At 52.5% G+C, this 17,068-nt stretch overlaps 1 protein-coding gene across 6 annotated transcripts in view; it reads right to left on the minus strand.

The window, feature by feature from the left end:
* Positions 1-16,633, minus strand: part of LOC104330636 (mucosa-associated lymphoid tissue lymphoma translocation protein 1) — a 28,462-nt gene extending 11,829 nt beyond the window's left edge. For 5 of the 6 annotated variants that reach the window (XR_012765145.1, XM_075431562.1, XM_075431560.1 and 2 more), the window contains exons 1-10: positions 16,528-16,633; positions 16,111-16,229; positions 15,635-15,788; positions 14,805-14,983; positions 13,499-13,595; positions 11,370-11,396; positions 10,347-10,550; positions 4,646-4,823; positions 892-966; positions 147-274 (exon numbers count right to left, since the gene is read on the minus strand). Coding sequence is in view for 5 of the 6 variants with exons in the window: in XM_075431562.1 (XP_075287677.1) it covers positions 147-274; positions 892-966; positions 4,646-4,823; positions 10,347-10,550; positions 11,370-11,396; positions 13,499-13,595; positions 14,805-14,983; positions 15,635-15,788; positions 16,111-16,229; positions 16,528-16,537 (1,171 nt within the window). In the remaining variant the exon portion in view is untranslated. Of the gene's footprint in view, positions 1-146; positions 275-891; positions 967-4,645; positions 4,824-10,346; positions 10,551-11,369; positions 11,397-11,694; positions 11,757-13,498; positions 13,596-14,804; positions 14,984-15,634; positions 15,789-16,110; positions 16,230-16,527 lie in introns of those variants that run through there. The other variant, XM_075431563.1, reaches the window with a different exon arrangement.
* Positions 16,634-17,068: the final 435 nt, after the last annotated feature.

The following is a 17,068-nucleotide window of genomic DNA, read 5'->3' on the forward strand; positions in this document are numbered from 1 at the left end:
GATCCGAGGTGCTGATCCTCACTCGCACCTTTGCTGGAATGGCTGGGCTGGAGTGGCACGGACCCATTTGGTTTCTGCTGGTATCTCTTCTCACTCCTGCTACTGAAGTAAGTGGTTTCTAGCCTGGGTTAAAAGTGCTCCTTTACCTTCTAACACATCCTCCAGCATGTGTGTAACCTTCTTCTCCTGTAGAATATGTTTCTTCAGATATTTCATGAAGATCCCAGAGCTGAACTCCCCATCCTGCAACTCATAGGCTTCTGCATCTTCGCTCCTGCAAGAGTAAGGACTCTTCCTCACATTTCTGCAATGGGCATGAAGCCCTGTGAGTGAGTCAGGGCTTGCCAACTCCATCTAGACTCTGTTGGCTAAGGTCAAGTTAGCTCCTCACACAATGGTGCAAAGTGCTTGGTTTTGGCCCAGGGGAGGGTGGGAAGCGCACGGGATGGGAAAAAGCAGTGGAGGACGACAGCAGAGGAGAGCACAACCTCTTCTGCCAGCCTAGGTGGGTGACAGCAGTTGAAAATCCACTGGAACTGGCACTGGAGCGGTAATCAATGCTCATCCTCATCTCAGGAGGCTTCAGATAACATGCTCATGGCACATGTGCCTTGGGAATCAGGCTCAGGCACAGAAGGACAGATTACAGGAGCTGATGCCACCTTCACGCATAACCTGTAACTGATGCACAGGCTGCCACTAGCAATGTCAGGAGGAAGAAAAGAAGTGTCTAAACGGGATGTGCAAGAGACGGATGGTAAGAGCCAGAGGAAACATGAGCAAAGCTTTCTCAAGCCTCCAAAGCCACTATGCATGAAGGGATGCGAGGAGATATGGCTGTGCTACCATTTGGTCCTGTGTCACAGTGTGGGCACGGCAAAGTGCACTTACGTGGCGTAGCCGTAAACGGTATTGCCCCAGGGCTCCAGCGGCTGTACCTGGGAGAGGGCACACTGTGGGTTGTACCTGGAAAAGGAGATGAAGGCACGCGTCAGTGTTGAGGACACCCGCCAGTGTGTGCTTGGAGGGTACAGAGCCCCTGTGCTGCACCAAGTCCACCTCCTACGGATGGCAATAAGATCAACCCTCACATCAAATATAAACACCCATGTTACCTGGGTAGCAACAGAGGCTGAAGCTAAGGAGTCCTACAAAGAACTCAAACCATTGGAAAATGAGTAGATAGGGCCGGCTTCGACCTATCTGCACTGGTGAGCTGCTCCCTACCCTGCAAGCGAGCCTGGAGCTGTGGGTGTGACCATGCCTCCTCCCTCCTGGGGCTGGTTTGTCACAAATCCAGGCAGCAGCACAGTGCAGAGCTCATACGGGCTCACTGTGGCACAAGGGATGACTGTCCCTAAAGAACTCAAAGGTGTGCACTTCACAAGGCTATGGCTCAGCCGTCCATCCCAGGGGCCTGGGGTGCCCCACAGCTGCCTTTCAGCCCACGAACACACCTTCTGCCCCAGGACACCAAAGCATGCTATGGCTGATACACCTCCAGATCTCACCGAGAGATGGGATCAGGACACGTACCCAGGTCTCAAAGCCCAAAACCGGTCCCGGCACCGCGGGACCAGCTCAATCAGCACAGACCCTATTATTTTCAAGATCGGGTAGATCCAGGGTGACAGCCCTGGTTTCCACCGAAAAAGATATCATGGTTGCACTTAATGGCCAAGCCTTGCCCATCTGACTGCAGCCAGTCTGAATAGCGTGGGGACTGGCTGCCTCCAGTTTACACCAGTGACTTGGAGCTGTTCCAAATCGCACAGGGATAAGAGCCAGGCACAGAGGTGGCGTTACTCGGTGATATTCAATTCCAGAACAGTTTCCTGGGGCTGAAACTGGCATGCTCAGGAGAGCAGAAGGGATGGTTGTATCGCCAGCAGCCAGCACATTACCTACTGCTGGTGGTGCAGTCTGGAGATGGTTAATGGCAGTATCCCTCTGGCTTGTGTAAGTTTTCTAAAGATGATCAGAAGAGAAAATGTGGAAAAGGAGATACGCTTCTAAATATGAACAGTGAACAGAGAGATTTATCTGCCCCTCAGCTACTCCTAAATGGTGCAGAAATCTGGGATTCAGCGTCTGAGGAGAAACGAGACATGGGATCCCAAAATAAACTGGGGTCCTGTTGTCCCCCTGCTGCGGACATTCACCCGAGGCTGCACAGACGTGAGCTGATGCAAACCTTTCGTGAAGCCACCAGCAGGCATCCACAGTTCCGGCAAGGCTAGAGCTGCACACAGCGGAAACACTGGCTGTGGTCCCCTGCCCCAGCAGAAGACAAGCTTCAGGAGGGGGCTTGAATTTCCAGGGGCATTTCCAGATGGTGACCGAACAAACGGAGAGACCTGACAGCAGAGAAGGTGGCAGCACTTCCTCCTGCTTCAGGCCCCAAAACAGTCTCATTTCTACAGCACATCTCATGCAACCCAGTTCTGATCTGCATCCCAGATAGGAGATGTCTTCTGTCCTAAGTGGCACATGTCAGAAACCCTCATAAATTAGGGAATTCCTGGAAGAGGCAATCGCATCCACCCAAAATCAGCACATAAACGTACGAGGCTACACACAGGCTCCTAGTTCCTGGTTCCTCCTCTGCTGAAGCTGAACATCTGCTACCGCTTGACAAAGGAGGATGTGTTTCTCATCGCCTTGGCATTTCTGATGCTGACATACAGGGTGAAGAGATACTCTGGGTGAGATCCCTCTTAGCACAGACACAGCTCCTCCTGGTTCATGCATGGCTGAGTGAATTGTCAAAAGACTCGCAGCATCAGTTCAGCCAAAAGGGCGTTGGGAAAGGAGGCCCCAGGAGCCCTGTTTTAAGGAGCAGTGTAAACACATGCAACTATGAAATCCAAACTCTTTGCTGAGCTGAACTGGTGATTTCTCAAGAAGAACGAGCTCATGAGAGAGCTTCTACAGCAATCCCCTGCAAGCCTGGGGATAACACTTACTGCACCAAGTGCTGTGCTTGCTGTGGGAAAGAGGACAAAAGAGGTGTGAGGTCTTGGCATGGTAGAGAGAAAAAGAGCTGCACAACCATGCCTAAACATCACAGCAGATCTAACATCGCATCCTTTACCCAAAGCGCCGTTCTGACTCTGCTAAGCACAGAAACCGCTGGCGATGCCAAGAAAGCAGACATCAGCTCAAAACCTATTTCATAGATCATCGCCATTTGTGTCAGCAATCCCCATGTAGCCTCCACGTTGCCACACTGCCCTCGGACAGGCTACCAGCAGCCCAGAGGCATGCTAGCCCACCTCCACCCGTGCATCCGCAAAACCCACATGCTCCCGGTTGGCTGCAAGCCGTCCCCTGCCTGGTATTATGCTGGGGAGAGCAGCAAGGTGCTGCTGCGTGTGCTGGCGATGTTCTTCAGCAGTGCAGGGAAACAACCTGCTCCATTTTCAGTGGCAGCAGTGACCGAGAGGGAGGAAGAGGATGCTATGCTACGGGGCTTTCAGGGCAGGTATCAAGGAACAGCAAGCTCCAGCGATGCTGGCAACTCAGAGCTGTGGCAGCAGGTTAAGTCCCAGCACAGGCAGCGTGCAAGCTATTTGAAATGAGCATTCCCACCTCTGCAGCTAAAAGGCATCAAAGATCTAACGTCTTTCCAGGGTCTGGCAGCTCCTTCAGGGCAGCGGTATCAAAATCCCTGTCATCCTTCTGGTTCTCAGTGCAGGAACCACAGAAGGAAGAGGGAGACTTTTCTGCATTTGCCCTCCAGTCCTTTTCTGACCTGTAAATCTGCCTCAGGAAACCAAAATAAATGAACTAATGACAGCTCCTACTGGAATAGTCTACCTACCTCTGCTGAAAATTGGCAAGTAGTAATTTTCTGCAGCCCACAAGCTGCAGGATGGAGATCTGCAGGTCAAGGGAGGATGATGGGCTTTTCACAGACAGAGGGAAAAAGATGATCCCTGACCTCAGCAGCAGGCTGGGTCCCACTTCATGACATAACCACTTCAGAAGCATTTCAGGCCAGTAAAAACCAAGCAGCACAGCTTAAAATATTTTTCCCATCATGATACACTCTTCTCACTGAGACGTTAACAAAAACGCAGCCAGGAGAAGAGAGGAGAGCTAAGCAGTCCCAGCCCGAGCATGTGGGGAAACACATACCACGAAAGCCTGAGGTCAGTGAGATGCTGCTACAGCCTGCCAGGGCTGGGTGGTTCGGAGCAGGGGGTTGAAACACAGAAAGACAAACCTCACACTGAGTTTCAGGAAACAATCTATGCCAGGGCAGAGCCAGCCCTCTGCAGGCTTTAGGTGGCTTGCCTATATTTGTCAGGCTTCTTCACCCCAAAAAATCAAGGGAGGGTCTCCAGCCTCTTCTCTCCAGCAGATCTCAGGCAGCATCTGATGCTCTTTGCAACTAATAAGTGACTGACTGGGCTTCCCAGGAGTCTTGCTGATTTGATGACACAGCCTGATAAACTTTGACAGAGGCCTGGGCTCAGCAGCACAATGCGGGACGTGGCCCCAGGAATCCACAGGAACACACCACGGGGTTGTGTAGAAGCCCACTGCTGAAGCAGGGGCCGAGGCTGGCAGCTGTTTCCCCCAATCCCTTGAAATGCCGTGCGCTGCCCATCCCGGGAGAGGAAGGGGAAGAGCACCCTACCATTTCCTGCAGGTGTCCAGCAGGATGAGGTTCAGGGCCGTCTGCTGCTGCTGCATCTTCTGGAGGATCCTCTGCACGCTGATGCAGTTCTCAGCGGCATAGGGTTGTGGAGCATCAACAGGGACCATGTAGTTCCTCCCCGAATGTTCATATCCATGACCAGCATAGTAGAATATAGCTGGGAACAGGGAGAGGAGAGGATGAGTCACGATACGAACCTGCAGGTCTGTAACCAGCTCCCCACCTCCTGTCCTGAAGCGATACCGGTGCAGGGTAGACCTAGACCAGTAGCACCTATGAAACTGGACCTACACTGATCTCACAATTTCTACTCTTTTTCAGTCCATTCACTTCAGCACAATTGGAAGTAGCCCTGAGAGGATCTCCTGTACTTGTGGTTTCCAGCACTGCTTGTCAGGAGACCCAAAGTCACTGGGTTTACATGTTTCCATAAGCATCTGTGCTCCAACACCCAAGCCTGGCATCTGTCAGGCTGAGTACCACCTTTGTACAGCCCTTTGCAAGAATATGACAACAGATGAAGTATTTTACTATGATGAAAAATATATTAACGGCCTTTTAAATGAGAAGGTCCTCAGCTTCCTAGTTTTGGAGAGACTAGCAATGGATTAGGTGATGGGAAACACTCTCCAGCTTTCAAAGGTCTGCCTGTATTTACACATGTATAAGCTGGTAAAAAATGAGATGGAGACAGAGAGATGAGTTCTCCAGATGTCCAGAACACATGGACCTCATGCTTCAACAACCTCAGACCAGATACCAGCCCTGTCAGGCGGCAGAGGAGTCAGACTCATCCAGGTGCTGGTGGGAAGTCCAAGACCCAAGAAGAATTTTGGTTCCGAGTTATACTCTTCAGCACATGAAACTGAGTAATGGTTTCTGCCTTCACAAGAGATGGTAACACAGGGACACCCAGCTTGGAAAGCCAGCTCTGAGGAGCTTGGCATGGCCTAAGCTGGTGCTTCTCTCCAATCCCTGTGTTCGGTGAAGGGTTTTCCTTCTGCACAGTGATTCCCACATGGGCTGTAGCTTCCTGAAAGGAAGCTGCACAGCAGCTGGCTACCCCTTCCCAGCACCAACGCAACTGCTTGGGGGATGCTGGTGGAAGCCAACTCGGGGAACTGAAATGGGTTAAAAATAGCTCTGTGAGGCGACGCAAACAGTTGCACTACCGCAGTTGAGGGACAGTAAAGAACAGAGGTCAGAAGTGGGAACAAGTGGCTGAGAGGCAAAAGCAGGAGCAATTCTTCAGTCAGATGCGCTGCCAAAGCCCACACTGCAATGAGTAACCTCTCCTCTGTTTTCCCTCCACTGTTCCTGCCCCTGTAGTTTGCAGGACACTCGCTTTGATCTCTGACGCTGCAAGGGATGCAGTGAACGGGGCAGGAGCCGAAGGACTGAAAGCATGATCTCATTGTATGGAGGATGGAAAGCATGATCTCATAGTAAGAAACACCTCGAGTCACCTTTGGTTTTTACTCTCAGGGGACAATGGAAAGTTACTCAAATGGCTGTTTTCACAGGTGCCCATAAAGTTTGGGTTCCTCTTCTTGTGGATCGCCAGCCAGAGACAGTGGGCTCTGATTTGCAGAAGTTCTAAACTTTCAGAATTTGCAAATCCAACCCACAAAAACCTTCCCTGAGACTATAAAAGAGTATAAAACAGGAAGCCTTCTGTAAAAATCAGATGCAGGCACTTCAGGTTTGGCCCCTCAAGTCATCGAGCACTGATGGCTTTCGTCCCTCTGCCTTTCCTCCTGTACATAAAAGGGAGGTGATGACAACCATTACCAGGCAGCACCACTGACACTTGGAAAAAAATGAAATGTTACAGAAAAGCCCTCAAAGAATCCTTCAATCATTAAATCTTCTAACTTCTGAGGTCTTGTTGTGCACCCTGAATGCACCGCCAAGAGCTCCCCATGCTATATAAACCACAGACTCACATTCAAATCAAAAAAGACATGAGTTTCACATCAACTGAGCAACTTTGCAGACCTCTCCTGGACTTAATCTCTCCTCCTGAACAGAAAAGTCAACAATTTGCCTAGAAAAGGAAAGGGGTTTTTTTATTCTGAGCTAACATTTCAACACTCTTCCCACATCTCGTGAGTCAAAACTGCTGATCAGAGACAAGCTTCCGAGTACCAAATTAAAAAGGGGAAGCTCCAGGCACTGCTTATAACACAGGAAATGTCAGCATGCAACTTAATTAAGGCATGACGGCATATTCCTAGTATTTCACTTGCAACTTTCTGCTCTTGTTGCATTTCTGACGTTGTTTTTTTTGACTCAGGACTTTTCAGGACACTAGAAATAACATCCGGGGGGGATTCCTCGTTCGCCTGAGGGTTGCATAATTAGACCATTCAGGGGATGTTTGGGGCCTTCAAATATCCTCTGCAGCTTTTCTAAGAGGAGATCTGGAGGAAAAGCAGCCAGATGAGCCACCACCTCCATATGGTGAATTAGAGAAGCCTTTGGATCACCTCAAACGTGCAGCCATACAATATCCCTGTGCCCAAAAACAAAGCCAGTTTTTGCTCTGAGCTTGAGAAATCTCAGAGAAGCTTCAGTAATAAGAAGGACAACATCCTGCATAGGGGCAAGTAGACCCAGGCAGCATTTTGGCTGGGGCTGAGCACTGGTTGACCAGCAAGTCTAGGGTCACAGCAGACACCATGCTGAAGATGAGCTAGCATTGACTGGGGACAGAGCTATGCTAGGAGATGTAGGGTCACCAGGGAAGCTGTCACCACTCTCTTTGGGCCCAAACAGACCCCACTTAGATCCTGTGTCCAGTTTTAGGGACCTCAGTCCAAGAGAAAGGTGGAGACACTGGAAAAAACAGAGACTACCAAGATGCTAGCGCCCAGGGCCTGGGAAGAGAAGGGGAAGGAACTGGGCCATGATGATCTGGAGACATGGAGGTAAAGGGACGTCTAACAACAGCCTGCAGTTCCTGGAGGGACAGTTACAGAGACAACAAAGCCCAGCTCTCCTTGTTGCTGTGGACCATAACAACATAGGACAATGAGCACCAACCCACAGAGCGTCATGCCTGACAGGAGGAAAGACTTCCCTGGAGGGTGGTGCAGCCCTGGGATGGGCAGGTGAAGAAGTGTGGGCTCCATGCCTGGAAGTCTTCAAGACCTGATAAGGAGAGCCACAACCAGCCCCGACCTTGCATTGATGACTCCAAAGTCCCTTCCCACCAACTCCTATAGGAGTGTAAATCACAGACAGGTAAGTAAGGACACACAAGGTAGGGCCAGCCATCCAGATAGCCCCACAATAAAAGAGGTCTAGGGAGGTCAGACATATCTTCTTCAGCTCTCATCAGCATCCTGAAGGCACATAAAACTCTAGAGGCAACAAGCACTGTGCTCCAACACCAACACACATGGCTATGTTCTCTCTTCTGATCTGCACCAGCAGAAAGATGCATGAATGCCCCAGCAGCTCTGCCACTGGAGCTAAACTTCAGAAGACAGCCAGCCTCACTTCTTGGGCGTGCTGACAGGTGTGCCTGTGTTACACCAGCCTCCCACTTCCGTCCAGTGACAGTCTTTCACCAGTCAGCCCTCTCCTCCCAGCTCCCTGTTTTGCTCGATACATCTACGCAAGGCTCTGACTTCAGCTGTGGTGGTTGCTACACAGGAGATGGCACCTCCAGGTTCCTAGAGCAAGAAAAACCAGGTGGAAGCACCAGGTTGCATGTGAAGGTGCATGTCTGAGACATTCATGTGAATGTACAAGACCAGCTATCACAGGCACCCCTGGGGTCTCTGTAGTTTTAATAGGCTGCCTAGGTTGTTCCTGGAGCTGCTGTCTCACCATTGTCTTCCCATGCACATGAATTGCGTGAATCCTAAACCTCTTAGACGGTTCTAGATGTTTATCCTGGAGCTAGTGCATTGAAAAATTGACACATAGGGTTTAGGAGGAGTTAGCTTCTTCTAAATGCGTGTTTTTATTAACAAGAGAAGATAATTTAAACGATTTGCACTTTACCTAGTTCTTCTAATTTTATGTAAGGAAAACAGCTAAAGAAATGCTGGAAGATGCACCACAGTGAGAGGCAGCACACTGCAGACAGAGAAACCCTGAAGCAATCAGCAGGCAGACTGACCCAATGCCCCAATTATGGCAAGAGTCCTCAACTCAATCATGCTGCTGGGACCAGCCTGTGCTGAGGTTCACTGCCTCCAAATAATAGTAGGCCATCAGCTTAGAAAGCTGTAAACAAAACCACCATCCAAAGCAGGCTATGCCTAGCAAACACCTGAGGCTTATCAAGGTTCAGTAACTCGGCTGTTAATGTTTTCCCTGCCAGTGCACAAAATCAATTTTGCCAGGAAGGCTCAGTGGCCACGAATGCAGAAAAGCACTAGAAGTTTAAATAAGGCATGAGAGCATGAAAGGTTTGCCGTTTCCAAAAGTTTTTTCTCTCCAATGCTTGTGAAAACAAGGGAAGCGCCATGGACAAAATGCCATATGGTCCTCAAGCGCTATGGATAGAGACTAGGAACTGCAGCACCACGGGCAAAGCATAGCAGTCCCCCAGGTATGACTCTGGCCTGGGAAAGGAGGTAAAGCCTGAGATGCAAGGGCATTTCAGAGAGCAACCACAAAAGGAAGCTGCAAGTGAAGTCATAGGCATATACTGTCAACAGATGACGAGCTCGGCCAGTGTGGCGACGACCATGTACCGCCCTTCCCCGGCAGCTCAGCCTCCCTGAGTGAGTCAGTGCTTCCCGGAATGAGGTGGCTTTGCAGCATTTCATTTGTGGCCATGTCCCCATCCGTTGCACAACCTCCAAACCTCACACTGAGTGCTGCCCTGAAATTGGCTTGTGTTGACTTTCACTGAGTGCCCAGGTATGCCATGCAGCTGGGAGGGCGGTGAAGATAAGCCTCATGCTAAGGTTCAGAAGCAAAATAAACATCTGCCAGGTGTTTTCCAGGTATCCATCAAGCTGGGAGAACCTCAGAAACCCCAAAGAAGCTACTTTCACCACAAAATTTGAACATCTGCTTTAAGACCCACAAGATCTGCCAGTTGGTTTTGTGTTTGAAGGATGCTTCCTGCTGAGGACAGCGTGCGATAAGCTCAAAGCCCAACCTCAAAGCCATCTGCAGCTGGGAATGCACTTCTGCAAAAAGGCTGTCAGAGGCTCAAATTAGACCATCAGGAAAGAGAAATAAGGAAATTGTGGCCAGCTGTAGCAGTCATAGCTCAAAAGGAGCACCTCACCTCACAAAGGAGCATGGTAGGGACAATTGATAGCCAATGTCCTCAATTTTTCATATAAGGAAAAATGGAATGACCTTCTCTCATTTGCCGTCAGAAGTGCTGGGTCCCCAAAACCTCAGCATGAGATCATGTTGTTGGAGTTGCAGATGAGCCATGTGATGGAGACACACCTACTTTGCCCGTCTGTACCCTCACCAAAACTGAACAGCATTTACCTGGAGGCTTCTGCCAAGCCTGGCACCACTGCAGACTGTGCCACAGGGCTTCTCTGACACACACCCCCCCCACCCCTGCCAAGGAAAGTTCAATTTCTTCCTTTTTAATTCAACAGCTGTTAGGAAAATTGCCAAATCCCTGCTCCACCCTGGCATCGACTGCTGCTACCCAAGCATCAGCTACTTTACCTTACTGGCTTTGTCTTACCATAGACTCCCTTCCCCAGGAGCTGCAGGAACCGACTGACAGCTGTCACCATCTCAGCCTTGTTCAGGTCCAGAAGGGAGACAACCTGGAAGCCCAGCTGCTCCAGAAGCAGACTCAGCTCAAACACATCCGTGACAGGAGCCATCAGGTTGGGATGATGCTGGTAGCGGTTGTTGCCTACCAAAAGCGCTATCTTGCCTGTAGCTAACAGAAACACCAAGTGACAAAGCTGTAAGTGCTCAGCAGGAGGCAAGGTCTCACCTCCTTCAGTAGAGCAAGGATACCGGGAATCTTTTCTTACATCCAGACAGGAAGGAGAGACTCTACACTGCTACAGCCCTGGAGTGCTCTCCAGAAAGAGTGTGGCTTTCTGCACACTTTGACAAAAAACACAAACCATCATTTTGAAAGAAAGACTTCGAAAGTTTTCACTTGACAACCAAAATCCCAGGAGTGCAGGAGGATCTGCACTACCGAGGTTATTCAGCACCTGCCCTACCGTGACCACAGGTCTCGTGTGCCAGCAGTGCCTGGGAGGGGAATGCACTGAGCCAGACTAAGAAGTCCTTTTCCCCACGGGGCTGAAGGAAAGAAATCCTGGACTCCTGCTTTCATTTTATCCCCACCTTCCATCGTAGGAAAACCAGATTTATGGCACTCGGCAGTGGTGGGAGTAAGGAGGTTTGCTATGTTCCAAGGAGGTATTTCAAGGAAGGGAAAAGGTGTCACGTGAACACCATTTTTAAACTCATTTGGTGGGCACAGAGGTCAAGACCGGGTTACTCATTAGGAATAATCTTACTCCACTTGCTGAGACTGATCAGGTCTTGGCAGGGGATGGGACTCATCCTGTGCCTTGCAGCTCTGATCCCAAAAGTGCAGAGCCTGTGACAATGTGGGCATAAAGGCTTGAAGCAGTCTCTGCAGGAATAGCACTCCTATGTCCTGTCCTCCCATTCACCCTGGAGCCTGGCTTTTAATTAAGGAAATGATTGCTCAGGAAGAAAAGATGACAACACTCACCAAAAAACTTTTCAGAGTGGCATGTACCTGGAAAAGAAAGAGGGAAATGATAAGCCTGTGCCCAACACCAGTGCCCTAGTGCCAGCTGAAACCTGCTCCAACATTCCCCAGCAACGCAAAGCTGGATCAAACACCATGGAGCACAAGCAACATTCCTCAGGCAAGTTCTTCATAGCCTGATTGCTAACCTTAAAGACACTGGTCTGGTGATTTGGGGAGGATTTATGAAACCCTCCCTGATTTATGAAATCCTGAGCGGCTGGGAAGCAAAGCCTGGAGAAGGGGCAGGCCTGGGGAAGGAGGGCCAGCACGGAGGAGCTCATACCCATCAGCAGGTCTGCGCTGCCTGGCTGCTGCATTTCCCGAAATGACTTGCCTGCGCCCTCGCTGCAGCGAAAGCAAAAGAAACACAACAACTCAAGGTCAACACAAGCTTCAAAACAGAGAGCTTCTCTCCATGAGCGGTCAGTGCAGAGGAAGCAAACTGCTTGCTTTTGATTGTGATAATATTCCCTGAGCCTTTCACCACCCTCCTTTGCCTTTCCCTGCCTTTTAGCAGTTCCGGCTCAGAAAAGTCTCCACAAATGTGTCTCACTTTCACGGGCTCCACAAGCTCCCTTGCCCGAGCGCTCCCTGCCTCTTAAAATCTTCATTACCCTAACAGCTCCAGTTGTTCCTATTTAAATTAATTTTAAAAAATCCAGCTCAGGAGAAAACCCTGAAGCCTTACAGCCTCTAACAGAAGAAATTAAGGGCATATTTTTAATTGCATAAATCTCACGGGTCTGGAAGACCTTTAGCACCTGAACCAGGGCTGCTAATGCTCCAGGGATGCCTGGAAAGCCATCAGAACAAGCCCATTCATCCTTTTCTGACTCTGACAGAGCTGCCTATTGCACGTTAAAGCTACTCAGTCATAACATTTTGAGCCCAGCCTAATCCTGTGCCCCTTTCTCACTGCCAGTCCCCGCCTGTGGATGCTGTTTTGCCAGCAGCAAGGAGGCAGGGAGAGTGCTCTCTCGCTATACAGGAACAATCTGCACTCTGGAACAATTTTAAAGCCACCTTAAAAGGAGAGACAAGAAGTTTATGGCATAGAAAAATCTCTAGATGGAGTAAAGAGACAGCAGAGCTAGCCTGTGCTACTCCTGTCTCACAGCAGGGCAAAGGCAGAGGGCCAAAAACGGCAGTAACACAGAAGGTGGAGCATGCCTGAGGCTCTGAGGACCCATCTTCTCCCTAGGATCTGTCAGCTCACGGACCATCAGGCCTGGGCTGCTAGCCCAAGGGGCCTGAACCTTCCCAAAATAAACACCATCCTCTCCAGCTCTATGTGTCTGAGCACATCGCTGCACCTCAGCAAGGCTGTAGAAGAATTTTACCAAAGGACTCCGCTGCGATTTGGCCAGGGAGCTATTAAACCAGCACCCTGGCAAGGCAAGAAAACCGCAGCAAGCAACTGAGAGCACTCAACCTGCCCTAACGTGGCAGGTTTCTGCCAGACTGCAGGATCCAGCAGCATCCCACACCGCAGCAGCGGATCACCAGGTTTGGGGTTTTTTCTTTTACAGACGCTGCTTCCCTTGCTACCTCTGAACTCCGTTATCAAAGGAATCCTGTTTGTCACGGGGCTGACGGGTGCCTGTGCCCACTGCTCAGCAGGGCTTGCGCAGCTCTGCTGAGATCACTGTATCCAGTATACCCAGGGTGTGAAGCTGCGCTCGGCAGGCCCTTCCGTGACAGCCGCCGCAGGACTGCCAGGACACCTCAGCTTCCCTGCAGAGCCCCATGCTGCTCTTCTACTCCGAAGCATCTTACCTTTGGCTCCCTGCAGAAGTAGTATGTAAAACCAGTGGCCTTTGTTTTTGTTAACAAAAGTGTGCAAGATCTGCCCAAGCTCGGGGAAGGTGCAAGCGTCAGAGCCACACATCCCACTTCTCCTAATCCATGCCCTGGAGCCCAGCTTCCCCCGCACCAACTGAGCCCCAAGGTAACCTGCCAGCACCGGGCTCCTTGTTCACCAGCCCGGCGCTTCCAGGAGACAGCACTAAATTCCTGTCTGCTCTGTAATTACTTTTCACACTAGAACGTGACTTGCAGCAAAGCAGACGTGGGTTGGCTCTGCTCACCTATGTGAATATCCACGGCGTTGGTCCAGTGCTCTCCATGGCTATTGGAGGCACAGCAGAGGTACGTGCCGGAGTCACTGGCCTTTGCGTGGCTGATCTAGACAGATCAAAAGTTAAATCATGTTATTAATGGTGAAAGTTTGTGGCTCCCTGCCGGTATCTACCAAAGGCACCCATGTTCCTGGAATAAAAAGTCTTTTCTCTTGCTGTTCGCTGAGATCTCATTTCTTGCCTCCCAAAGCCAAGATTTCCTATGACTTTTGTCCTTCTAAGAAGCTCAGTAACGCCATGCGCTAAGGTGTGCTGCTGACCCCAGCTTCTAGAGCGCAAAAATCCCCTGTCCAAATGCCTTCCCTTCTTTTTCTAGCAGCCCCCAAACCCTGTGTCACTGCCATACTCTGCCCCAGGAGCCACACTGGGAGGACTGCCTTACTGGCTCCAGTGCAGCACCACCCACCTCCAAACGAAGAACCGCTTCCTAAACCCCAGCCTGAACTTCCCTGTGAAAAGTGCACATCTAAGGCCACTGTCCCCTGTTATACCATCTACCACTACCAGGAAGAGATTGCAGCTCTTGTCTTCGATACCCTTCACGTGATGTCCCAGAAGGAAATCTGCCTTTCATGCATCAAGAAGACAGCGCTGATTTACGTTCTGCCAGTGACCTAAAATAAACTCAGGCCTTTTGCTGTCTCCCTGGCTCTTTTCTGTCAGGACTAACCACTTTTCCTTCTAGTTCTCCTGCAAGCAGACAGCACTCCCGCAGCTCCATCACTCCGCAGTCGCCTGCACAGACATACAATAGCTGTTCTTGTGCCACTGCTGCAAAAAAGCACAAGACGTGCTGAGAGCCCTTGACACATCTGTGAATCAGTTACTTCTTAGAGAAACATCCACAGCTTTGAAAAAAGCCCATAAAACTTACTCCCTCTTCACCCAGAGCTCTTCAGTCAGCTATCAAAGCAACAGGCGTGATACGTGGAGTGATTTCTCACAACCCTGTGACGTGGCAGGGAAAGACAGCTGAGCACGAGGCTGCTTCTCAAGGGCTGGAGAGACAGGGAGGACAGGCAAGGAGAGACTGCTTTCTGCTGGCATTCACCTGATCACACAGATCGAAGCATGCCTGAGCCCCGACATGCAGATATGAGCCAGGGTTAAGAACTGCCACCTCTCACGCCCAGGATGACAATAACACAATTTTCAGCGGTCTCTCCAAGGCTTCTGAGGCTCCATCCAGCAGCAAGCTTCTCCCATCACCCAACTCAGCAGCCCAAGTTTCTGAACTATCCCAAGGCAACTTTACCCAGAGTTTTTTTTTGCTCTGGTGTTCCAGCAGGTTCCCATTCCGGTACCACTGGTAGCTGGGGGCTGGGACTCCCATGGCAGCACACTGCAGCTGTAGTGGCTTCCCCACCTCCACCCTCTGCTCGGTGGGGTTGACGACGATGACCGGTTCTCCTCTCCAGCGCTGAGGGGGCAGTCCTGCAAAGGAGAGACACAGAATCAGTCCTTCCTCCGCAACAGTCATTTTTGCCCCTGTATAAGACCTTGTGCATACTGCCAGAGAACCGAGCTTTTTCCACCCGCACCAAGAAATGCTGTCCCACAGGATGGCTGCGGTTGTGGCGTCACTGTTGCACCTTTCTGCTTTGGGAGCAGGGAATCCTTGAGAGCGACACCCGCAATAGTAAATGGCACACCAAAACCCTGCCTCTGGCTTCCCAAACCTGACAGTCGCCCTTTCCTGCCCAGGGCGTAGTCATCACGCTGAGGTCAACCACACCCAGAGTTATTTTTGCTCAGCTTTGAGAGAGCCAGATTGCCTCTTCCAGCCCCTCTGCCCAACACAAACAGGTAAACACCCAGTATATCTCTGGGAAACCCACGGCGAGTGATCAGCAGGAGGAGCAGGTACATACAGACGGAGTTATTGGGACCATGACAGGGACCTGAACCATCCAGAGGCTGGACGCAGAGGCTGGCTTAGACACGTAGGCTCATGTTGGTGAAGCAATCCTTCTGTATTGTGATTTTCAAGCTGAGATGACATGCTGCCCCGGGAACTGCGCAGGATCACTGTTGCAAGCATGGGCAAAGCACAAATTATAGAAAGGGTACAAGACACATTCATACCTCTAGCGACACACTGATGGACCTCTACCTTCACCCAGTCGGAGAAGATGGCATTTTTGTAGAGGTCATTGATTCTGCAGATGTAGAGTTGGGTCTGCTGTGCAGTGACAGGCAAGTCTTGCTTGGTGGCACCAGGAATTTGGCGGCAGACGGACTACAGGGAAAACACAGGTGCTGAGCAGTGAGTCCCCCCTCATTGCTGGTAGCAGAAGGTACCAGCAGGCCCCCACAAGAGCAGGAAAAGTGGAAATCCCTCGTTTCCTCCCCTCCTCCAGCCACAGGGATGCAGAAGGAAGTTTTCCACTGCACGCCCCCTCCCAGCATCCGCAGAGGCCCTCAGCATGCACACACACCCTATCCCCCTCTCCCAGCCTCCTGGTTCTCACCAGCTCTGCCCACACAGGGCCGGCCCCGTCGCTGCGGGCAGGGACCCAGCCTGGCGCCGTACCCAAGGCCACCTCTGCTCCCACCGTTACCTGGTGCTGACAAAACCACTGGTACTGCAGCGAAGTGCGTCCCTTGGCTCTGCACCGCAGGGTGAAGGAGTATCCCACTGGGACGGAGATGGAGACCGGCTGCTCGGTGATCGCAATGGCTGTGGAGAACCAGGACGCGGAGGTGGAAACACCCGGGCAGGCACAGCCCAGGGGTTTGCTCCCAGCCGGCGGCCGGGCGCCGGGCTGCGAGAGGAGGGCCCCGGCACCCGCCCCGCGAGGGAGGGAGGTTTGGAAGAGCGGGGATGCTCGGCCTCCCGCGGCCGGGGGCTGCGGCGCTGGCCGGGGTGCTCTCTCGGGGCCCGCACGCACGGGCGGAGGCGCCTTCCGCGCTGCGGGGGGGGGGGGGGACGGCCCAGGCCCGGCTGCCCGCTGACTCCCGGGCGGGCCGGCGCTCACCTTCCTGCATCGCTTCGCCGGCGGCTCCTCTCCGGCCCCGCGGCCGCCGGCCGGGCCCGCGGCGGCTCCTCTCCCGGGGAAGCAGCGGCGGCACCTGCGGCGGGCGGGACGGCAGCGCCCGGAGCTGGCGGGGGCGGCTCGGACCCGTCCGGCGGGGCCGCTCGCCCGGCGGGGCCGCTCGCCCGGCGCGGCGGCGGGCGGGCAAGGCGGCCTCCGGGCCGGGGTGGGCCTGGCTCCGGGGCCGGGTAGGCCGGGCTCCGGCTCGCCGGGCCGGGGCCTCGGCGGGCTCCCCGTCAGCTCGGCGCCGGGCCGCGGACCCGCACTCAGCCGCCGGCCCCGCCGCCCGGGGAAGGCCCCGCCGCCCTCGCACTTCCGCGCCGCCGGGCCCGCCCCGCTCCCACGGCGACGCGGCGCGGGGCGGCGCCGGACGAGGCCGGGGCACCCCTGGGCGCGGCGCGGCCCGGCGGGGGGCGGCTGTCCCCGCGCGGTCCCCCGCCCCACGGGTGTCCTCCCCCCTGGCGGCCCCCGCTCTCACCCCGCC

This window comes from Opisthocomus hoazin, chromosome 10 (assembly GCF_030867145.1).
Source record: "Opisthocomus hoazin isolate bOpiHoa1 chromosome 10, bOpiHoa1.hap1, whole genome shotgun sequence".
Classification (NCBI taxonomy): Eukaryota; Metazoa; Chordata; class Aves; order Opisthocomiformes; family Opisthocomidae; genus Opisthocomus; species Opisthocomus hoazin.